Genomic DNA, 21,989 nt, shown 5'->3' on the forward strand with positions numbered 1-21,989 from the left:
CAGTTGTGGTCAGAGCACTCTCTCGGTCAGAGAAACGGAAATAAAAGAGAAACAACTTTCTACAGATTTGTTTTCAAAATTCAGCCAAAAAATCAAAAATTCAAAATTCTCAACTTAAATTAACAACAAAAATAATGAGTGCTCCGCATCATTTCAGCACCATGGACAGCTCATTACCTGCATGAAAAGACAGAGACAGACGGAGGAAAAAAGAAAGGTTTCGTTCTGCAAGGTGACAGACTATTGCAATTTTCCTTTTCATGACGTCGTTCCAGTGTTTTTTTCTCCAGCATTTGTATTTCTTGGTATGTTTTGTCAATGGCACTGTGCGTTCTTACGCGCGTCTCCAGCTCGCACCAGCTGTCCATGTTGGAACGGTGTGCATTTGATTTCTCATGATCCTGGAGTGTGAGAGTGAGTCATTCCCACATTCTGAAACCCCCGTCAGTGAGACTGTGATTTCGCTTGCCAAATAGAGTACAGCAGAAACAGAAAACTGAATCTGATGATTTTGAATACACTAACCATGACCTGCATATTTTTTTCTCCATTTTTCATCCTTTAGTAAAACATTAGTAAAACGGCGGCGTGTTTGGCTCTGTGGGAAGTTAAAGTCCTCTATCTGAACGGGACCTCTCCGAACAATATCGATCCGTTGATCACTGGTAATATGCTCTGGCCAACATGCCGGGTCTGTCTCTGTGAATGGCAGTGGGACTTTCTCCCTGGCTGCAGTGCTGGTGGTGGCATCTCCCTCACCTGTCTCAGTTGTGGGACTATCATCATGTGGTGCTTCAAACGATAATGTTTGGTCATCATTATCACCAGCTGTTTCAGTAGAAAGGTCTTTATTTTCACCTTCATGTTAGCTAGCTAGTTAGGTGATGGCGGGCAGTGATTTATTATTGTGTCTTCCTTGCGGCATTTATTTTTTTTGTCAGTCAGTTGGGGGCCCCCTGGTGGCCGGGGCCCGTTTCAACTGAAACGGTTGAAACATGGGTAAGGCCGCCTATGCGCGTGGATATAAGGTTTTTGAATGTGCGACAAAGTATATGGGAGTTATGAGCCAAAACAAACTTTCCTTAATAATAGCGCCACCTAGTGGTGGAAATTCAGGACGACAATAGATTATAAAATTTTTCGCCAGGTGTGACTTATATTCCAAGTTTGGTGAGTTTTGGTGTATGTTCAGGCAGTGAAAAATGCGATCATATGGGTGGAAAAAAAAAAAAAATATATATATAAATAATCGGGAGAAAAACAATAGGGACCTCGCAGGTCTCCTGCTCGGGCCTTAATAATCATTCGAAAAACAATAGGGACCTCGCAGGTCTGTGACCTGCTCAGGCCCTAATAAATAAACTGCCTCTGAAATGTGGGGCACAATGAACCTTGCAGATAATCAGACATAAAGTATAGCAATTCACTTAAAATTCAATAAAACAACATCTACTTTATAATTAAATTTCAACTGAAATGAGAGGCATTTTGCGCCGTGCAGTATGAATGTAAACCCTGCACATTATCTGACAACAACTCACTTAAAGTTAACAAATAATATAACGTCTCAAAAAGATTCATTGCTGCTGAATTCATTTTCTAGATCAAAGTACTGCCAAACCGCGCTGGTTTTCTCTCCAATTTCCCACTGTTCTGTTTTAAAACTCCTGTCTACTCGAGCATTACTGCGGGGAGGGGGACTGCTGTCTGACGGCTCTGTAGCCCCCACTAGTGGCGGATGGCTGCATGACAGTTATGCAACCTTGTACATGAAAAAAACACTAATGGGTTTAACCAACTAATATTTCTGGTGCCGACTAGCAAGGTGGCAGATGTTTAATCATTTAGACGTCTAAACGCCCATCAAATACAGGATTGATTTTAAGGTTCTTTTATTTGTTTTTAAAGCCATACATGGGCTGATTTCCAAATATATTGCTGAACTTCACTGCCCCTACTCCAACTCCCGAACCCTCAGATTCTCCGAAAAATGTCTTTTAACTGCCTGCGATTGAGGCTGGTGGGTAAGGGAGATCGTGCCTTTGCAGTCGCTGCTCCAGAGCTTTAGAATAGCCTTCTGCTCTCAATCGAATGCTCCCCCTCCATTGACAATTTTAAGACAAATCTTAAAACTTGTTTTCAATGGCCTTTGGTTGTCCGTAGTGGCTTTAATATTTTAGTATTTTATCATCTTTTCACGTTTGTAATTGTTCTTACCGGTTTTATTCTGTTTTATATTTGTGTACATTTTATATTGCTATATATTTGTGTGTGTCATTCTTTTATTTTGTTCGGCACTTTGGCCAACTGCGGTTGTTTTTAAATGTGTTATATAAATAAACTTGATTTGATTTAATTTTAAAAATAAGTAAATCAAAGGGAGATTCTCCATCCAGTTACATTTTTTTTCCAATATCGTAGAAAAGCCCGTTTACACAGTATGATCACCGTCAATTTTCATATCACCGTATACCTTGAAACCAGTATACTGTTGCAACCCTACTGGAGGGTGGGCACAATATTTCCACAGCAAAACTGTTGGGTCAGGACAGCGTTACTAGCTGTAATAGCTGAATGAGTTGCTCTGCTCATAACATTACCCCAGAGGTGTGTAGTGCAGTAAACCGAAGAGTAGTAATATTAACCTATAGCCTGACATGCCTAACTGGTCAAAAATATTCTCGGCGGTTGACCAAATAACGGTTATCTATTGACATCCCTAACTTGAATACATTTAATCTATTCTGTTGATTCGTTTTGTACAAACGACATCTATTGCATGGGATCCCTCCCAGCTGATCTTTCTGAGGTTTCTTCCATCATTTTTCCCATTAAAAGGGTTTCTTGGGGAGTTTTTACTTATCAGCAGTGAGGGTCCAAGGACAGAGGGTGTCATATACTGTAAAGCCCTCTGAGGCACAATGTGATTTGTGATATTGGGCTTTATAAAACAAAAATAAATTGAATTCAATTCTGAAATTATTGTGAAATCCTCTCTTTAAGTCCAAATCATAATGTCTCCTTCTCATGTTGCCATAATCTTTTCTGCAGTTCACTTGAAAAAGGTATTGTGTCTTTGCATGGTGGTTGGGAGCTTGTATAGCTAAGTATTTGGTTTTAGTTAATGACCTTAAAGATTCACAACTACTGGGCTGACTACATAAATTTGTTGTGATTTCAGTACTTGACCCACTTTAGTAGTTTTCCACCCTTGGCGGGAGACAAATGAAAATCAAAAACAGAGACACCTGGGGAGTCACATGGGTACGGCGAACACGATGGCTGCTGGCTAAGGACTCTCCGCTCTTTGACATGTGAAGTTCAAGAAAATTGATGGAAGTGGCTCATATTTTACTACGCTTTTTCCCCGTTTCGCTGAGACAAAAGTTGACACCGTTTTGGAAAGCAAAGAAAGAAAATTAAATTCAGATGTCAGCGTCTTTCAAGTATTTTAAGAGCACAGGCTGTATGACCACCCGGAGAAGACGCTACAGACAATACGCATCTTTGTCTCAAAAGTTTATTTTCAGAAATTCTTAAAATGAACACCACATTAAAGAGCGTCGCGACTGATGTCTCTACTATCAAGGAGACGACAACCGAGTTGAAAACATTGGTGGTGGCCATGCAGGAGAGATTAGCGGAAGCCGAAACATGCATTGTCCGCCTAGAGGAAACCTCAGAGCGGCTACACGCTGATGAAGGCAAAAGAGGCAAACAAATAGAAGTGATGTGGGACTGCATCCAAGCCCTCGAAAATCAAAGCAAAAGGAACAACGTGCGACTGATAGGTTTGAAGGAGACTTTTGGCACTAATGGGACACCGAATGCTCATGCGGGTGCCGGATCCAGGCTGACCTCCAAGGCCAGTGATTATATGGTTCCTGAGACAGTCTGCGAGGGACAAGGTGGTTTCTGCAGCAAAAGAAAAGCGGGGATTCGAGTGGGAAGGATGCCGACTTTCTGTGTTTCCAGATATGACCAGGGAACTAGTGGAAATGAGGAAGGCTTTCACCCTGGTGAAGCGCAAATTACAGGAATTCAACGTGAAATACACCCTGGCTTATCCAGCGACACTGCGGTTCAAATGGAAAGAGAAGAACCTGAGTTTTACCACAGCAACAGTGGCGGATAAATTTCTCAGTGACAACGGTGAAAGTGCAGACTGAATATACAACGAGGGAGGGGAGCGGATATTTGTAACTGCATTGGAGAGTCATAGACATACAGTATAACGTTAGACTTTGTCGGAGTGGAGATGAACCTCAGGGAGTTGCCATCCAGAAAGGAGGTAGAGCAGTAACCCACGGACCAGACAAGGTTTTTTGTTTTGTTTTAATTTTATAGCTGCTGTGACGCCATGGCCGTGTTTTGTTTTCCTGTCTGGCTGGCTGTTTGCTGTCTTTTACAGGTGCTGGGCTTGGGCTGGTTTCACTGCTGCTTTGCAGGGCCTTCTGCTGTCTGCTGTGCTGATCTCCTGTTCATTTGCCTTCCTGGTTGCTGGGAAGCTCTACCTCTGCTTGTTGGGAGGCTCCACCTCTATCTGAGATTGCTGGCTGGCTACACCTGTGAGGAAGTCTATAAGAGCAGGCTTCCTCAATTCATTCCCTCTCTTACCTGGACAGCCAAGATCCTGCCAGTTTCTGTTAGGTTTGGTTATTTTGTTTTGTAACACACACACACACACACACACACACACACACACACACGGCTTTCATTGCATCCAACATTTCCATCTCATACTGATTATTGACTTAACATTTCATACCTTTTTATTGTAGTTGTAATTATTTGTTATAATTTCAAGTAAAATCATTGTTTAAAACTTAAGCTTTCTGTGTGGCCCTCCCTTCTTTGTTGTGGCCTAAACGAGCAGGTCATAACAAATGGGGGCTCGTCCAGTTTAACAGCCGGGGTATTTTGTTAAAGATATAATTGTGTGTATGTGTGTGGGACCCTAGATTTTTGCAAGGTTGAGTAATTGTTTAAAAATAATGCTTGGGGGGGGTGCCATAGTAGCTTGTAGTTTTGCTTTTGTTTGATAATGGTTTGCTTTGTGTAATGAGGTCTGGAGGGTAGGAAAATGTAGACCCTAGTTTTCAGTGAGCAGTAGTTTGGTGTTTTAGGGTAATTTTTTTTTTTTTTTGTAGTTGCAGAACGGTGCATGTGCTCAGACAGTGTTTGGCTGTAGGAGGGTTTTGGTCAGATAGTCCTGTCATTCTGGCTGGAGCATTTGTTTGTTCCCCCAGATAGGCTGTAGCAGCAGCTCCTCATAAGGAGGGATTGTTGAGTTTGTTTTTCAGGGCTGTTTGTTATTTTTGTATGTTGTCCATGTGGTTAGCAGCAGTTGTCTCGGGGGCACCATCTGTAGCATTGGCTGGGACAGTTAGCCTTCCCCAATGCAAGCAGTTTTTAGGTGCGTAAGTACCCACCACCAGTACGCATACGAAGACTAGGGTTGAGTTAGTTAGATTTGGGCTAGGCAGTTCAGGGGGGAGGCTCCTTTCTTGATAAATCCTCTCTATGGTTGTGTACTGTTTGAGTTGTAGTATGGTTTTGCTTCAGCTGGTGTTGTAAACAGAATTTTGGTTGTAATTTTTTTTCCTTTTTCTGTCAACAGGATGTCATGTGAACATAGTAATCCGTTGGTTGCTGAGTTTTTGCAGCGTCCTGTGCGTAATACACTATCTCAATTTAAAAGGCCAATTTTGTTGACTTAGCTTTGTACTTAGGCTGGGAAAAACCTGAGCAGGTACCTAAAAAGGTTGAGTTAAGGGTCATTGTTGAGGACTTGGCAGAGTCAAAGGGTATTTTGGGACCTGGGCAGGGTAAAGATTTTGATGTAGAGCTTTCAGGGACACGTGTGAAGCTGTCTGTGGAGCAGTATATGCAGCTTGAGAGGGAGAAGCTCACACTGGAAAGGGAAAGGTTGCAGTTTCAGTTGGAACATGAGAAGTTGCGGGGTGAGACAGCTTAGCAGGACTGCCAGACATCGTCTGGTTAGGACTCTGGTTTAGTTAGATGTTTGTTTTTCATGTGTTTTTTGTGTTGGAAATGCTCATTTTTCAAACTACATGTTCATGTTTTGGCGGGGTACACAGTAGGCCTATTGACGATCAATGACTTGGAGAGGTGTAGACGTCACAACCAGATATATTCAAATACTACACTATACTAGTGTAATAGACATGGGTAAGGAGAGCTACTGGGATAAGTATGGTTAAGAAATGTATTGAATATATGTCCTAGAATGTTAATAGAAGTAGACATCCGGTTAAATGACGGATGATAATGACATATTTGAAAACAAATCAGGCAGATGTAATTTTTATACAGGAAACTCACATAAATGGGGATGAGGCGGTGAAATTTAAAACAGGCTGGGTAGGACATATTTTCCACAGCTCATTTTTGAGCTCACGTAATGGTGTAATGATTTTGGTTAATAGGAATATACAATTTGTGTTGCAGAAAGAGGTTAAAGATGCAGAAGGGCGGATGATATGTGTGCAAGCACTAATAGAAGGATTACAGGTGATACTATGTAACATCTATGCAACTAACAAAGGGGACCCAGATTTTTTCCATGAGATAAATAAGGTCCTGGGAGACATGGACAGGCAAATAATACTGGCAGGTGATTTTAACCAAGTGATGGATCCCGTTCCAGACAAAAGCAGGCCTAAGGATATATTGATGACCGAAGACAGGGAAGCAATTCATATGCTAAAAGAGGATACTGTATGGGTCTTATCAACATATGGAGACTTACTAACCCTCACAAGAGGGAATATACATTTTTCTCTCACTGTCATAAATCCCATTCCAGAATTGATTTCTTTTTAATTGCAAGCCCTTTAATAAATAGTGTAATCAGTTGTGACATAAGAACTATTGCTATTACAGATCATGCAGCAGTGGAACTATGTGTGACTGCAGAATTGGACATAGGCAGGAGGACGAGATGGAGAATGAATACTTCATTATTGCAGGATAAATCCTTCAGAACATCATTAGGTGAAGACTTGAAATCATTTTTTGAACTGAACATTGGCAGCACCGAAGAAATTACAACAGTCTGGGAGGCATCTAAAGCATACATAAGGGGGAAACTGATAGCACATGCAGTTCAAAAGAAAAGAGACAGCCTAAACAAGATAAAAGAATTAGAGAATGAAATCAAATTAAAGGAAAATCAATTATCTGAACATTTTTCTGACTCACAATACCAAGAACTTTGTAGGCTCAAATTTAAGTTGCACGAAATTTATAATAAAAAAGTAGAATATGCGTTATATAGATTAAAAACAGACTTTTACGAGGGTGGGGAAAAAACTGGGAAAATATTAGCTAGACAAGTGAAAGAAAAGAATGTCTCAAATGTAATATCAGCCATTAAACAGGGTGATAAACTAGTAACCTCAGCTAAAGATATTAATGGGGTATTCCAACAATATTACAAGAGGCTATATACATCAACAGTACCCTGCAGCAGCATCCAAGAGGAACAACAACTGTTTTTCTCTAACATTGATAAGAAGTTGGAGTCACCTATAACTGAGGAAGAAATAAAGAGAGCTGTCTCACTAATGAAAACTGGGAAATCACCAGGTTACAAAGGGGTTTCCTGCAGAATATTATAAAGTATATGTTGACATTCTTGCTCCAGTTTTGCGGAAGGTTTATCAAGAGGTTTTTGAAAAGTGTCATGCTCCACCGACATTTAATGAAGCCTTGATATCTCTAATCCCTAAGAAGGACAGAGATTTAACTGACCCATCTAACTTTAGACCTATTAGTTTACTCAATCTAGACTGTAAAATTTTAACAAAAGTGCTGGTTTTACATCTAAAACAAGTTTTACCCAACATTATAAATCCCAACCAAGTGGGTTTCATGAAGAACAGATCCTCCTCTGATAATATAAGAAAATTATTACACTTAATGCGGCCGAGTCAATCTGAAAATGTAACAATAGCTGCTGTTTCTTTAGATGCCGAAAAGGCCTTTGATAAGGTGGAATGGAGCTTTCTTTTTACCGCTTTATCACATTTTGGGTTTGGTCCTCACTTTTCCCACTGGGTTAAGATATTATAGAAGGAGCCAAAGACTGCAGTGATAACGAATGGGGTTATATCACAATTTTTTAGCCTGTCTAGTGGGACCCGTCAAGGTTGTTCTCTTAGCCCCTTGTTGTTTATAATTTTTTTTAGAAACACTGGCTATTAATATCAGGGCAAATGATGATATCAAGGGAGTTGAGGGCGGTGGCCAGGAACACAAACTGCTGGCATCCACCTAAAGGTCTGGATGCGGCTCAAGGCAGGATCGCCCCTAAAATGAAAAGTAATTCAAACTAAACGAAGAGAAAAAGAAATAAAAAAGGATCATTGGTAAAGAAAAAATAGGAAAAAAAAAAGAAAGGGAGAGGGGGGCAGGGAGGTTGGGAGGTCAGAGGTGCCTTCGCTCCCGCTTCGCCTGTCTCCTGCTTGGGCTTCTGGCTGTCCCACTGGGAGCCTGGTGGAGGACCCCTCGCTCGCCTCTCTGTTACCTCGGTCTGGCCTTGCCTCCTCTCTTTGCCATATTATTATTATTATTATTATTATTATTATTATTATTAATAATTTATTTATTTATTTTGTTTGTTTCTTCTTCCTCTTATTATTATTATTATGATTATGAAGATGACTATTATTATCTATTATTTTATTATTATACTCTATCCTACTTCAGTATTATTATTATCATTATTATTATTATTATTATTATAGTTCTATTTCATGCTTTACTATATCAGATTGTGTTTTGTTATTATGTTATTATACTATATTATATTTATATATCATATCATCATATTGTCATATTATCTTATTCAATGTTATAGCACACTCCTATTAAGTTTGTTTTGTTGTACACACACACACACACACACACACACACACACCTACCTATATACTCCCTCCCCAAACTCAAAAACTGATGTCAGCTGCTATCTGTTTTGTTCTGTTGGTTTTTATTTCTGTTTTCGTTTGTTTTGTCTTTGTTATTTTCTTGTCTGCTTGCATTGTTTTGCATTATTATTCGTCCTGTATCACCTTGTTTGTTGTCTTGTAATTTCACTAATAAAAAAAATAAAATAAAATAAATAAATAAAAAATAAATAAAGAAGTTTGGACCAAGATACACCAAATGTATAAGTTATCACACTATGTACAGAAATATTCTTCACTATGGCACAATCCTGTTATCTGTATTGGAAAAGCACCTGTATATTGGAAGCAATGGCATTTAAGTGGCATACATACTATAGGAGATTGTATAAAGATGATAAATTTATGTCTTATGGGGAATTAGTATGTCAATTCAATCTTAAGGGCAAACAAAATTTTTGGAAATATTTACAAATGAGAAATTGTGTAAGCTAGATTTTATGGGACTTCAGAAAATCACATCTTGAACTATATGAGCATGTCATGTGAATGCCACACTGCTTAACAATTCTATAGGTTAACAGACTGTTTTATAAGTGGTGAACTAACCAATGTGAAACTGTTTTGGCAGAGAGATTTGAGAACAGATTTTGAACAAGGTAAATGGCTGGATATTCTGCCAGATTGTGGAAAATATGTAAAAGAAGCAAGGGGGAAGTTCACACAGTACAAGATAATACATAGATATTACCACACTCCAATAAGACTTCATAGAATGAAGCTGATGAAAGGCAATTTATGTTGGAAGTGTAAAACAGAAGTAGGAACTTTCCTACGGGACTGTACGTTAGTGACACCATTTTGGGTTAAAGTTGTGGAGGTCCTGAGCAGCTGGTTTGGATCAACAACCCCTGACTCCTGCTCTATGTCTGTTAGGGGACAGAGCTCAAATCCCAAACACAACAAAAGGTACTTTTTCTGTTATTATGGTCGGATTGATCACAGCTTCCAGAATTATTCTGAGACACTGGAAAACAGCTAAATGTCCGGACTTGAAAGACTGGGTTAACACAATGGTTGAAACTGCGTCCTATGAGTCTATGCTTAACAGGATAAAAGGCAACATGGAGGATGGGACTACCTCTTGGGATCTTTTTTGGACTCACATAATGACTGATAAAGTCTCTGTTTAGATCTCAGGAGTGACCAAGAACCTTCTGTGGAGGCAGAAGACTCCTTTCCTTCTCATTGTAAACTGAACTTCTTACTTCCATGCTTATAAACCATCTTCACTTTTATTTTACTTTATGTCTGACATGTCTTTTCTTTGATATCATGGATTGTAATGTCTATGCCAGAACCCTGAAGGGGTGAGGGGGTTGGTTGATGCAGTGTACCATAAGCCTTGTTTTTGTATTGTGTTATGTTTGAAAACTCAATAAAAAAGTTAACAAAAAAAAAAAAAAAACAGAGACACTTCACAGCATCCACTGGTAAGAGGTCAAAGGTCATCGACCAGGATTCACAGAGATCATTCAGAGACAGAGGTTACCATCTTTTCCCATATATGACCACTTGCAGTGATGACCAATTCTGAAATTTGATCAGGGGTTACTGAAGAACTGACCATAAACTAATAGTTAGTTCATCATTAGTTCCTCATTAGTTCCTCAGTAACTACACTAATTTTGTGTACCTTAGTTCCTCAGTAACTACTCATTAGTTCCTCATTAGTTATTCATTAGTTCCTCAGTAACAACTCATTCGTTCCTCATTAGCTCATCATTAGTTCCTCAGTAACTACTCTATTTTTGTGTACCTCAGTTCCTCAGTAACTACACTAATTTTGTGTACCTTAGTTCCTCAGTAACTACTCATTAGTTCCTCATTAGTTCTTCATTAGTTCCTCAGTAACTACTCATTAGTTCCTCATTCGTTCCTCATTAGTTCCTCAGTAACTACTCTGATTTTGTGTACCTTAGTTCCTCAGTAACTACTCATTAGTTCCTCATTAGTTCCTCATTCGTTGCTCATTAGTTCCTCATTAGTTCCTCAGTAACTACTAATTTTGTGTACCTTAGTTCCTCAGTAACTACTCATTAGTTCCTCATTAGTTCCTCAGTAACTACTCATTCGTTCCTCATTAGTTCCTCAGTATCTACTCTGATTTTGTGTACCTTAGTTCCTCAGTAACTACTCATTTGTTCCTCATTAGTTCCTCCGTAACTACTAATTTTGTGTACCTTAGTTCCTCAGTAACTACTCATTAGTTCCTCAGTAACTACTCTAATTTTGTGTACCTTATTGTAAAGTGTTACCGGCTTGAGCACTACCAATAATTTTGGCCCCAGCCTTCCCCTCACACTCTGCTGTACATGTGTACCTCTCTGATGGCAGCACAGAATTTGCTCTGTAGGACTCTCTGCAGGGCCTGCAGTTTGGGAGGAGGCAGCTCCCCGCTCCGCTGCAGCCGGTCCAGCAGCTCGATCACCCTACACACATCTAACACACACAAAACACACACGAAGGCTGGATTACCAACAGGGAAAAGCACACAACTGTCCCTGAATGCCCCAGATCCTTAGGGGCTCCACAGGCCCCAGTTTCACTGCATGGCAATTACTATTAGTATTTTAGACAATTACTTTAAAGTAATTTGATCAATTGCTTGATCTAGTGATAACCACTAAAGCACAATAAAAACTACAATGAAAAGGTTTTTGAGGTGGCTCCTACCTAATCATGAGAGCCTGTAACTGTAGAAGAAGTTTGTTATGCTCATTCATGAACAGCTTTTCACAGTAAGCCATGTTTTTTTGGGCCACCTACATGAAACACCCCTCAGGTGTTCATTCAGTGTGAAGTTGTAACTTGGCCACACATTGAATCAACTCCTGGCAGCTGTAGGCGATGCAAGAGTCCTTTAACATTCTGCTCAACTGTTTGGTAGAGCACAGTTTGAGTCACCTTAGCTTAATGAAAAAATGTGTTGAACTTAACCCAACCTGACTGAGCTATCTCTACCATTCAGTTAAGACATGTTAAGCAAAATTAAAAAAAAAAAAAAAAAATCCACTAGATGTTGCCGTCTTTAAATAGTATGAATATGTGTATGTATAGTATTTTTTTTATTTCTGAGAAACTAGTGCCATAATTAAGTTAAAATTGGCTTAATAAGTCGGTTGAATAACTGAACTTTGTTAAAAAAAAAAAAAACATTGTGGAAGCTCTCTGAGGCTCCTCTCACCCCTTGAAGGTGCAAAATGATTTAGTCTGCTGCTGGACTGTTATTTGTCTTGAAACGCAGTTAGAGCTGAATGAGTCACTACATATAGTATTGGATCACCAATGTACACTGCACCCCAAGAAAGGGAAATTGAAAACTGACTTTGTAAAATTAAAAAAAAATTAAAAAGGTGTGAGGGCCCCTGGCCTGTCTTATATTGTTTTGCTTCTGTTTATCTTTTTCCCTCTCTGTCAGTTGCAGGTACGTGGGCGGGGTCATCATGGGCCCGGTACTTCCAGATTCTATAGGCTATTGCTGCCTGGCCTGGCTGGCAGTCTCTGTCTTGCCATCATTCTTTGTTGCTGATTCTTTGGTTTTCTTTTCAGGCATCCAACACTCTCAACACACTATACATTATACACACTATACACCCATGCATACACACACCTTCACTACTGATTTCACTGACATCCACACTCCATTGCTTCAACTTATGTTAAATGATTTAACTTTTGTTTGAATAAATTAATTATTATTGGCATTTATCCTGCGTTCCCTTGCCTTTTTGTCTTGGCTTTAGAGCCAGGTCATGACAAAGGGAACAAACAAAACAAAACAAAAAAAAAACACAATTTAAGAGATGCGTGATATATATAGTGGCGGTTGCTGGTCTTTCAAACAGGGGAAGCTCACTCTAACTTTACATCATAATATTTTAGGCTGACCAAACGTCCTCTTTTGCCCGGACATGTCCACTTTTCACATCCCGTCCGGGGCGTCCGGGGGTTTTTTATAAACTGATGATAATGTCCGGTTTTCCGTGTGTTTGTGTGTGTGTGTTAGAGTGCGGCACGGGCAGCATATTTCTGTCCGAACCTGAACCGAGCCCGACATTATTTAATGACCAAAGCACTGAGTTTGTGTCACACAGTGGTTACAGGCTATTTAACAGGCCGGGCGTGCGCCGTGGGTGCTCAGCTGCGGAGAGGGAGACCTCCGTGTTTGAGACGGGAGCGGGAGGCGGGAGGTCCGACGCTTCTAGCAGGAGGAGATGGAGAAATAAAACAAAATAAGATAATATAGAAAAAACCTGTCTCCCTCTTTTATTTTATTTTCAGCGTTTAATCAAGGCGGAGGCGGGCGCCTGGAGGTCCGAGACTTCCAGAGAGGGGAGAGGTAGAAACAAACAGCCAATGTGTGTCTGTGTGTGTTATGTTCAGGTGTTGTCACGTAAATAACAGTGCCCAAGCAATAAACAGGACAGACAATAGGATTTTATTTATTTTTACACTACATTTTCACTGAAAGCTGACCGAATCCGACCCGAGCCCGAATACAATTTATAGCTACATTTCTGACCAAACCCGGCCCGACCCGTCGGGTACCGTCGGGCTCGGATCGCCACACTCTAGTGTGTGTGTCCCCTATTGGGGCCTATCTGAATTTCTGTCTTTGAGAGATATTATTTTGTAATATAACTGAATTTTCTATCCATACATATAAATTTTAAATATATTAAAATTATAAGGCATCTTTGAGTAAACTGCGAGTATCATTTAAGTAGGCTATGTCGTGGCCGGCCGAGTGTCCTCTTTTTGGAAATCAAAATATGGTCTCCCTATATTTGTCATATTGTAGCGAGGCAGTAACTTATAAAAGGAGCATTTATTTGAAACCGTTTTTCAACCCCACTCATGCCATAGAACCACAGCAAAACAAACCTCACAGATATATCTGCATGGGACTGAGCTCGAAATGCAACGATGCCGGTGTGTGTGTGTGTGTTTCAAAAGCGCTGTCAATTACAAAGGGGTTCAGCCTTTTAGACAATTCCTCCAATCATCATGCATACACCAAGCGTCCTCTCCCGCCCACCGCTCCATTAGGTCCCAGGGAAGTTGAGCCTCCCTGGAAGTGATGATTTTGTCGCATTTATCCAATGACCGTCTCGCTTTGCAAAAGTTGATGTATTTTAGTAATTCAATTCAAAAAGTGAAACATATATTATAGATTATTATATAGATTATATAGATTCATTACACACAGACTGATATATTTCAAGTGTTTATGTGGTGACTATTGCTCCTAAAAGCCACGGAGTGATTGCTACACTGGGTAGAAACTAGTTTGGACACGTGTACTCACTGCAGAAAGATTTTATTTGCTGGACTGTTTATTATACAAGAAAACAACAAACAACAGCGTGTGCATAGCTACACGGTCAAAAACTTTGTGCTCACTCCATCCCCAATCACTGCCACCTGTCAAGGTGAGCCCATCTACATACCTTTTTGCAGACATACACCACCCAGTGCTCAAAAAAACATAACAAATCAACAAATAACTCATACCATGTAATGGCTGCAACAGTTTATTTCTATTAATTTTGATGATTATAACTAACAGCCAATGAAAAACCCAAAATTCAGTATCTCAGACAATTAAAATATTGTGAAAAAGTTCATTATTGAAGACTAATGGTGTCACACTCTAATCAACTAATTAACTCAAAACACCTGCAAAGGTTTCCTGAGCCCCTACTCCAACTCCCGACCTCTTAGATCCTCCAGACATTGTCTTTTAACTGTTCACAATCGAGGCTGGTGGGTAAGGGAGATCGTGCTTTTGCAGTCGCTGCTCCAAAGCTCTGGAATGGTCTTCCCCTCTTAATCACATGCTGCCCCTCCATTGACACTTTTAAGACAAATCTTTAAACGTACATGTTTTCAATGGCCTTTGGTTGTCTGTAGTGATCTTGATATTTTAGCATTTCATCTTATCTTTTCATGTTTGTAATTGTTCTTATCAGTTTTATTCTGTTTTATATTTGTGTACATGTTATATTGCTATATATTTGTGTGTCATTCTTTTATACAGCACTTTGGACAGCTGTGATTGTTTTTAAATGTGCTATATAAATAAACTTGATTTGATTTGAGCCTTTAAATGGTCTCTCAGTCTAGTTCAGTAGGCTATACAATCATGGGGAAGACTGCTGACTTGACAGCAGAAGATGATCACTGACACCCTGCACAAGGAGAGTAAGACACAAAAGGTCATTACTAAAGAGGCTGGCTGTTCACAGAGTGCTGTGTCCAAGCACATTAATGGAAAGTTGAATGGAAGGAAAAAATGTGGTAGAAAAAGGTGCACAAGCAACAGGGACAACGCGCAGCCTTGAAAAGATTGTGAAATGAAGCCCATTCAAGAATTTGGGGGAGATTTACAAGGAGTGGGCTGCAGCTGGAGTCAGCGCTTCAAAAGGACCACACACAGACGTATCCAGGACATGGGCTTCAACTGTTGCATTCCTTGTGTCAAGCCACTCTTGAACCAGTGACGACATCAAAGGCTTCTTACCTGGGCTAAGGACAAAAACGACTGGACTGTTGCTCAGTGGTCCAAAGTCCTCTTCTCAGATGAGAGTAAATTCTGCATTTCATTTGGAAATCAGGGTCCCAGAGTCTGGAGGAAGAGAGGAGAGGTACAGAATCCGTGTTGCCAGAGGTCCAGTGTAAAATTTCCACAGTCAGTGGTGGTTTGGGAGCCATTTCATCTGCTGGTGTTGGTCCACTGTGTTTTCTCAGGTCCAAGGCCAGCACAGCCGTCTCCCAGGATGTTTGAGAGCCCTTCATGCTTCCCTCTGCTGACCAGCTTTATGGAGATGTGGATTTCATTTTCCAGCAGGACTTGGCACCTGCCCACACTGCCAAAGGTACCAATACCTGGTTTAAGGACCATGGTATCCCTGTGCTTGATTGGCCAGCAAACTCACCTGACCTAAACCTCATAGAGAATCTATGGAGTATTGGGAAGAGGAAGGTGCAAGACACCAGACCCAACAATGCAGAAGAGCTGAAGGCCGCTATCAGAGCAACCTGGGCTTCCATAACACCTCAGCAGTGCCACAGACTGATCGCCTCCATGCCACGCCACATTATTGCAGTAATTCATGCAAAAGGAGCCCCAGCCATGTATTGAGTGCTGTACATGTTCATACTTTTCAGTAGTCCAATATTTCTGTTAGTCTTAAGTAATTCTAATTTTCTGAGAAACTGAATTTTGGGTTTTCATTAGCTATCAGTTATAATCATCAAAATTATAAGAAATGAACACCTGAATTATATCGGCCTGTGTGTAATGAATCTATATAATATATGAGTTTCACTTTTTGAATCGAATTACTGAAATAAATCAACTTTTTGATGATATTCTAATTTATTTAGGTTGCACACACACACACACACACACAGAGAGAAATATATATACATATATATATATATATATATATATATATATGTATATACATACACACACACACATATATACACGTGCACGTCTACAAACAGGAACTAAGAAACGAGATCATATTTCTCCTGTAAAATCCTACTGTTAACTTATAAAGCTCTAAATGGTCAAGCTCCGTCATATCTTAGAGAGCTCGTAGTGCCATATTATCCCACCAGAACACTGCACTCTGAGAACGCAGGGTTACTCGTGGTCCCTAAAGTCTCCAAAAGTAGATCAGAAGCCAGAGCCTTCAGCTATCAGGCTCCTCTCCTGTGGAATCATCTTCCTGTTACGGTCCGGGAGGCAGACACCGTCTCCACATTTAAGACTAGACTTAAGACTTTCCTCTTTGATAAAGCTTATAGTTAGGGCTGGCTCAGGCTTGCCTTGTACCAGCCCCTAGTTAGGCTGACTTACCCCCTATAATACACCGGGCACCTTCTTTCCTTCTCTCTCTCTCTCTCTCTCTCTCTCTCATCCTATTATTGCATCTTGCTAACTCGGCCATTCTGGATGTCACTAACTGGGCTTCTTCTCCGGAGCCTTTGTGCCCCACTGTCTCTCAGGTTAACTCATATCGCAGCGGTGCCTGGATAGCATGACGTGTGTGGTTGTGCTGTTGCCGTGGTCCTTCCAGATGCCTCCTGCTGCTGATGTTATCATTAGTCATACTTCTACTGTTATACACATATGATTATTGTCACATATGTATACTGTCAGATATTAATATATACTTTCAACATATTGTACCACAGTAGCCAGAATTATAATTATAATACTATTACTTTCATTAATGTTGTTGTAAACTACTGTCATTACCATCTGTCCTGCATCTATCTCTGTCTCTCTTTCTGTCTCATTGTGTCATACAGATTACTGTTAATTTATTATGCTGATCTGTTCTGTACGACATCTATTGCATGTCCTGGAAGAGGGATCCCTCCTCAGTTGCTCCTCCTGAGGTTTCTACCATTTTTTTCCCCCGTTAAAGTTTTTTTTGGGGGGAGTTTTTCCTTATCCACTGTGAGGGTCCTAAGGACAGAGGGATGTTGTATGCTGTAAAGCCCTGTGAGGCAAATTGTGATTTGTCATATTGGGCTTTATAAATAAAATTGATTGAAAATTGATATATATATATATATATGTATATATATGTATATAGCAAAAAGCGAAAGATCTCTTGGAAGGAGTTAGGGACATGGAAGCATTTCGATCAAGCTTCATCATACGTGGCATATACGATGTCCTACCATCTCCTCAGAATCTTAGCCAATGGTATGGAGGAGACCCTACATGCCCCCTCTGTCCATCTCCAGCTAACCTGAAGCACATCTTGGTTGGCTGCAAGACAAGCCTGACACAAGGCAAATAGACCCGGCGGCACAATCAGGTACTTAAGTGTCTGGCAGCTACGCTGGAGAGCAGACGGAGGGTTGTCAATGCCCTTCCTCCGCGGTCCTCCCACCCTACTTCCTCAAGACAGTTTGTCCGCGAAGGTGAGAAGCTACCCAGGACCCGCACACCAACATCAGAGGCCGGGCAGCTGGGTGCAGCAAGAGACTGGAGGCTCCTCGCTGATCTTGAGCAGAGACTCTGCTTCCCAACGGAAAATGCCACGACCAACCTCAGACCTGACCTTGTGCTCTGGTCCCCTTCAATACGAAGCGTGTACATCATTGAGCTCACAGTGCCCTAGGAGGATGCTGTGGGCAAGGCCTATGAGCGCAAGAGGCTTAAGTACGCTGAGCTGGCAGCTGATGCAGAACAACGGGGTTGGAAAGCCACAGTTCTCCCAGTTGAAGTTGGTTGCAGAGGTTTCGTCGGCCAGTCAACAACAAGGCTCCTCAAGGACATGGGAATCCGAGGCCAGGCACAATGTCAAGCCATCAAAGCCCTGTCCGGAGCTGCTGAAAGGGCCAGTCAGTGGCTCTGGATCAGGAGGGGAGACAGCACCTGGGCTCCGAAATAACAGCATGCTGTCATTGGGGGAATGAGAGGTGGAAGGGGCTAAAGTGGAGGGGGCACACCTGGGACACCAAATGATGCTGCTGAGCCCTCTGGAGGTGTCATCAACGAAACACCAAAGGACGGTGCCCACCTGACAACCCCGGTGAAATTGTTAGCTCCTTCAACCACCCAACCCCAAAATGTCACCATCTGTCTCACAACAGTTTCTTGAGGTATATGCAAGGATTGTAACACCTACTCCTGAACTTGGTATGTGGTCAGGCGCAAGCTCGGCTCAGGGAGAAGGACGCCTCTGCCATGCAGAGTCCCCAACACTCTGGATCTTAACATCACATCCTGTGTATTTAAAACTTTACTGTTTAAAGCCATGCTCAACAGTCTATGGATTATGTTGGTTATGCTAGGATAATAAATTTACAATCTTTATTAAATAAAAAAAGGATGACTTGGGTTGGGAACTGGAGGGTCGCCTGTTCAAGTCCCCGTCCGGACCAAATATGGAGCATGAACTGGCGGCTGGAGAGGTGCCAGTTCACCTCCTGAGCACTGCCGAGGTGTCCTTGAGCAAGGCACCAAACCCCCAAACTGCTTGGGATGCCTGTCCATGGCAGCCCCCTCACTCTGACATCTCTGCACGTAGTGCATGTATAGGTGCTGTCTGTGCATGTGTGTGTGTTTCAGACCTGTGTGTTAATGACAATGGAGTGAAAAAATTGAATGTTCCCTAGGGGATTAATAAAGTATATAAAATTAGAAAAAAGAATAAAAGAAAGAAAATTAAATAAATACTATATATTTAATGTTATTGCATTCTGTATTTGATGAAAATAATATCAGTGTGATTTTCACCCTTTCTGAGATGTTTTCAGAGTAAAGTGATGGTAAATATCTACATTAAATATGTGGAAATAATTCTAATGCTGGTAATACCAATTCCATGGTAACACAATGATATATGTTAAATATTACTTGCATTATCACAGTGTGTGGATTGCAATTTGGATTTTTCTTTCTGTTTTGTAAATAACTTGAAATGACTTCTCAACCCTTTGGGCAGAGGTTGATATTAGAAAAACCTATAGCCTGTTAAAAATGAAAAAAAAATGTTTTAGTTATTATTGCCCAGGGAGGAAAGTGCAAGGAAAAAATGTTTTCATTGCTTTTTTTTCTTAGTGTTGACATTAAAGGGTTAACTGTTGGACGCTTTCCAGAACAATGGGAATGCAGTTTGCTTCTCCTTCATTCAAATGAACAATGAGGAATGAGAGTTTTTTCGCCCTGGCTTGACCGCACCTTATCGCACTGTGCGCCCGGCTCCTCTCACCACATACGCTCGCGCTTCACGGTGCGACACTGACAGCAATTCCACATTTCACACCCAGCAGAATTATGCATAGTTCAAGCATACTGTCGAAGGCACGTCTGATACTTATTCGTTCGTCAGTCGATGTGGGCCTACGGGTAGTAAACTGGACTATACCAAGCTTGTTACAGTTAATAACGTTTACTATAGTAAGAAACGTGCCAGTGCCTGAACTGCGGGTCGCGCCACATCCCCTCAAACATCTGCATAAGAATAACCTAAACATAAATTGTCAACTCCGTTTTACAAATATTAAATATTTTACATTAGAACGCCGTTATTAGGTAATTTGAGACAAAGAACAAACACTTCATCAATGCCACCCATTAAGTAAAACACAGATGTGTAAACTACATGTAGGCTACATAAACTAATGGGCTGTGTCGAGCGGTCTGGTTATTAGACTCCGTTTACCTCTTTCCAGGCAGAGCGGCTCGGTCATGGCCGCCATGTCTGCTTCCTTGACAGGGTGGTAGTAAGAGGACATCATTTTCAGCTCCCCCGAGTCCAGGCTGTCAACCTATGTCACAGTGCGACCAAGAGCAGAAAATCTGGTTTACAGCGATGCGTGGACCATCTTTTATGAAGACATGTTGAGCGGACTGTAGGAGAGCAGCAGATGTGTCAGTGAGAACTGGGATGCTGGACTGGGGACCAGCCAGTATAACCTGACGCAGCAGCCTCACCACAGCTCAGTGCGTGACTGTATCATCAGCCCTCTCAGCATCTTCTACGTATGTTTTAAGTACTCCTACTGCGCACATTGAAAGCACAGATGCTAATTAACTACAAGGGTATTTTATATGGAGATAGACTAGTGTCAGTATTATGTGTGGAGACTAACAGTCAGTGTAAATGTATAATGTAAATATAAAATAACTTCCACTAATACAAAAAATGTTTGTAAACTCATGAATTATTTTGCGAATAAACAACTTCTTCCACAAATCAAAAGAAATAAAAATGCTCTTCATTTATTTGTAAATATATTAAATGTATTATTTATTGGTGGAATTTGTTTTTGCAGCTGTCATATTTGCAAAATAATTTTGATATTTCTTTTGTAAGGTGTTTACACAAACACAGACTGTCAATCTGTTCAGACAAATAATATTCCATATCCAGTATGTATTTTGGATTTGGCACAATAATTTTTTTGTGCAACAATAATCAGCAGTGAATAATTTTTTACATTATACTATTTTTTTCCCTCGTTATTATGGGGACTTGATATATGAAATTCTCCATCACAGTGAAGACAATACATAAAAGCCGCATTACTAATGCAGGGTAAAAATCAATTTCCAATTACAACAGAATTACCATGCAACAACTTCAATGACAAAATTAAATGTAAAAATTACATAACCCTAATGATTATCAGTGCCCAACAGCAACATTAAAACCACTGTCCACACACTAGCTGGCATTTCAGGTGCTGGGGTACCCATCCAATGTACCAGGACAGTCCTGCCATTTAGAACCTCAGCGATGTTTTGGTGACCTCGGCCTGGTCATATCCAACTGTTTTCCCTCTCCCAACTCACCTCTGAAAGGAGGAGAGCTGGGAGAGGTGAATGTCTCTTGATGCGTCCTGGCCCTGCGCAATGGCAGTGGCCCCCCAGCACGACACTGTGTCACACTACACCATATAAACTGTTCAGGAATGACCCGTGGAACATGATAAAGAGCTCAAGTAGTTGACCTGGCCTTCAGTTTACCAAAATCCCAATCCATTGGAGCATTCTTGGAACGTGCTGGTACCTCACGATGCAACCCACAAGACTCCCACGATCTGCCAACAATGCTCCGGGGCCAACACCACAGGACATGGCCAGAGGTCCTGTGTCCAGGCCTTGATTGGTCAGAACCAAGTCTGATCCAAGGAGCCCCCACTGTGGATCAGAAGTACCGGCCCGTCCCATGAATGGGATCTGGAACATTTGCTTGAGGTACAAATAAAATCTGGACTACCATTGCCACGAGGGGGCATACTTGGCCCAAACTGCGTTTAGGTGGGTGGAGGATGTCAGGTGGCATCCACATAAATGCCAGGACCCAATATTTTCTAACAGGGCACTGCACTGTAACAAAATGATCAGTTATTCAAGTGATGGCTGATCGGTGTATGTCTATATCTGTTTTTTGATACTGTGTGGTGAAGACTGGAATGGTTGCCTTGAAGGTTAGAAAAACAGTCACATGATATGTA

The 21,989-nt window shown here is 41.0% G+C and overlaps 1 protein-coding gene across 3 annotated transcripts in view; it reads right to left on the minus strand.

Annotated features, from left to right (window-relative positions):
- lin7b (lin-7 homolog B (C. elegans)) overlaps nt 1–21,872 on the minus strand; it is a 43,104-nt gene extending 21,232 nt beyond the window's left edge. For all 3 annotated transcript variants that reach the window (XM_033645094.2, XM_033645095.2, XM_033645096.2), the window contains exons 1-2: nt 20,192–21,872; nt 11,314–11,432 (exon numbers count right to left, since the gene is read on the minus strand). In XM_033645094.2, coding sequence (XP_033500985.1) covers nt 11,314–11,432; nt 20,192–20,267 — 195 coding nt within the window. In that variant the 5' untranslated portion in view covers nt 20,268–21,872. The remainder of the gene's footprint in view (nt 1–11,313; nt 11,433–20,191) is intronic.
- Nucleotides 21,873–21,989: the final 117 nt, after the last annotated feature.

The sequence above is a fragment of the Epinephelus lanceolatus genome, chromosome 18 (genome assembly GCF_041903045.1).
Source record: "Epinephelus lanceolatus isolate andai-2023 chromosome 18, ASM4190304v1, whole genome shotgun sequence".
NCBI classification, from domain to species: domain Eukaryota; kingdom Metazoa; phylum Chordata; class Actinopteri; order Perciformes; family Serranidae; genus Epinephelus; species Epinephelus lanceolatus.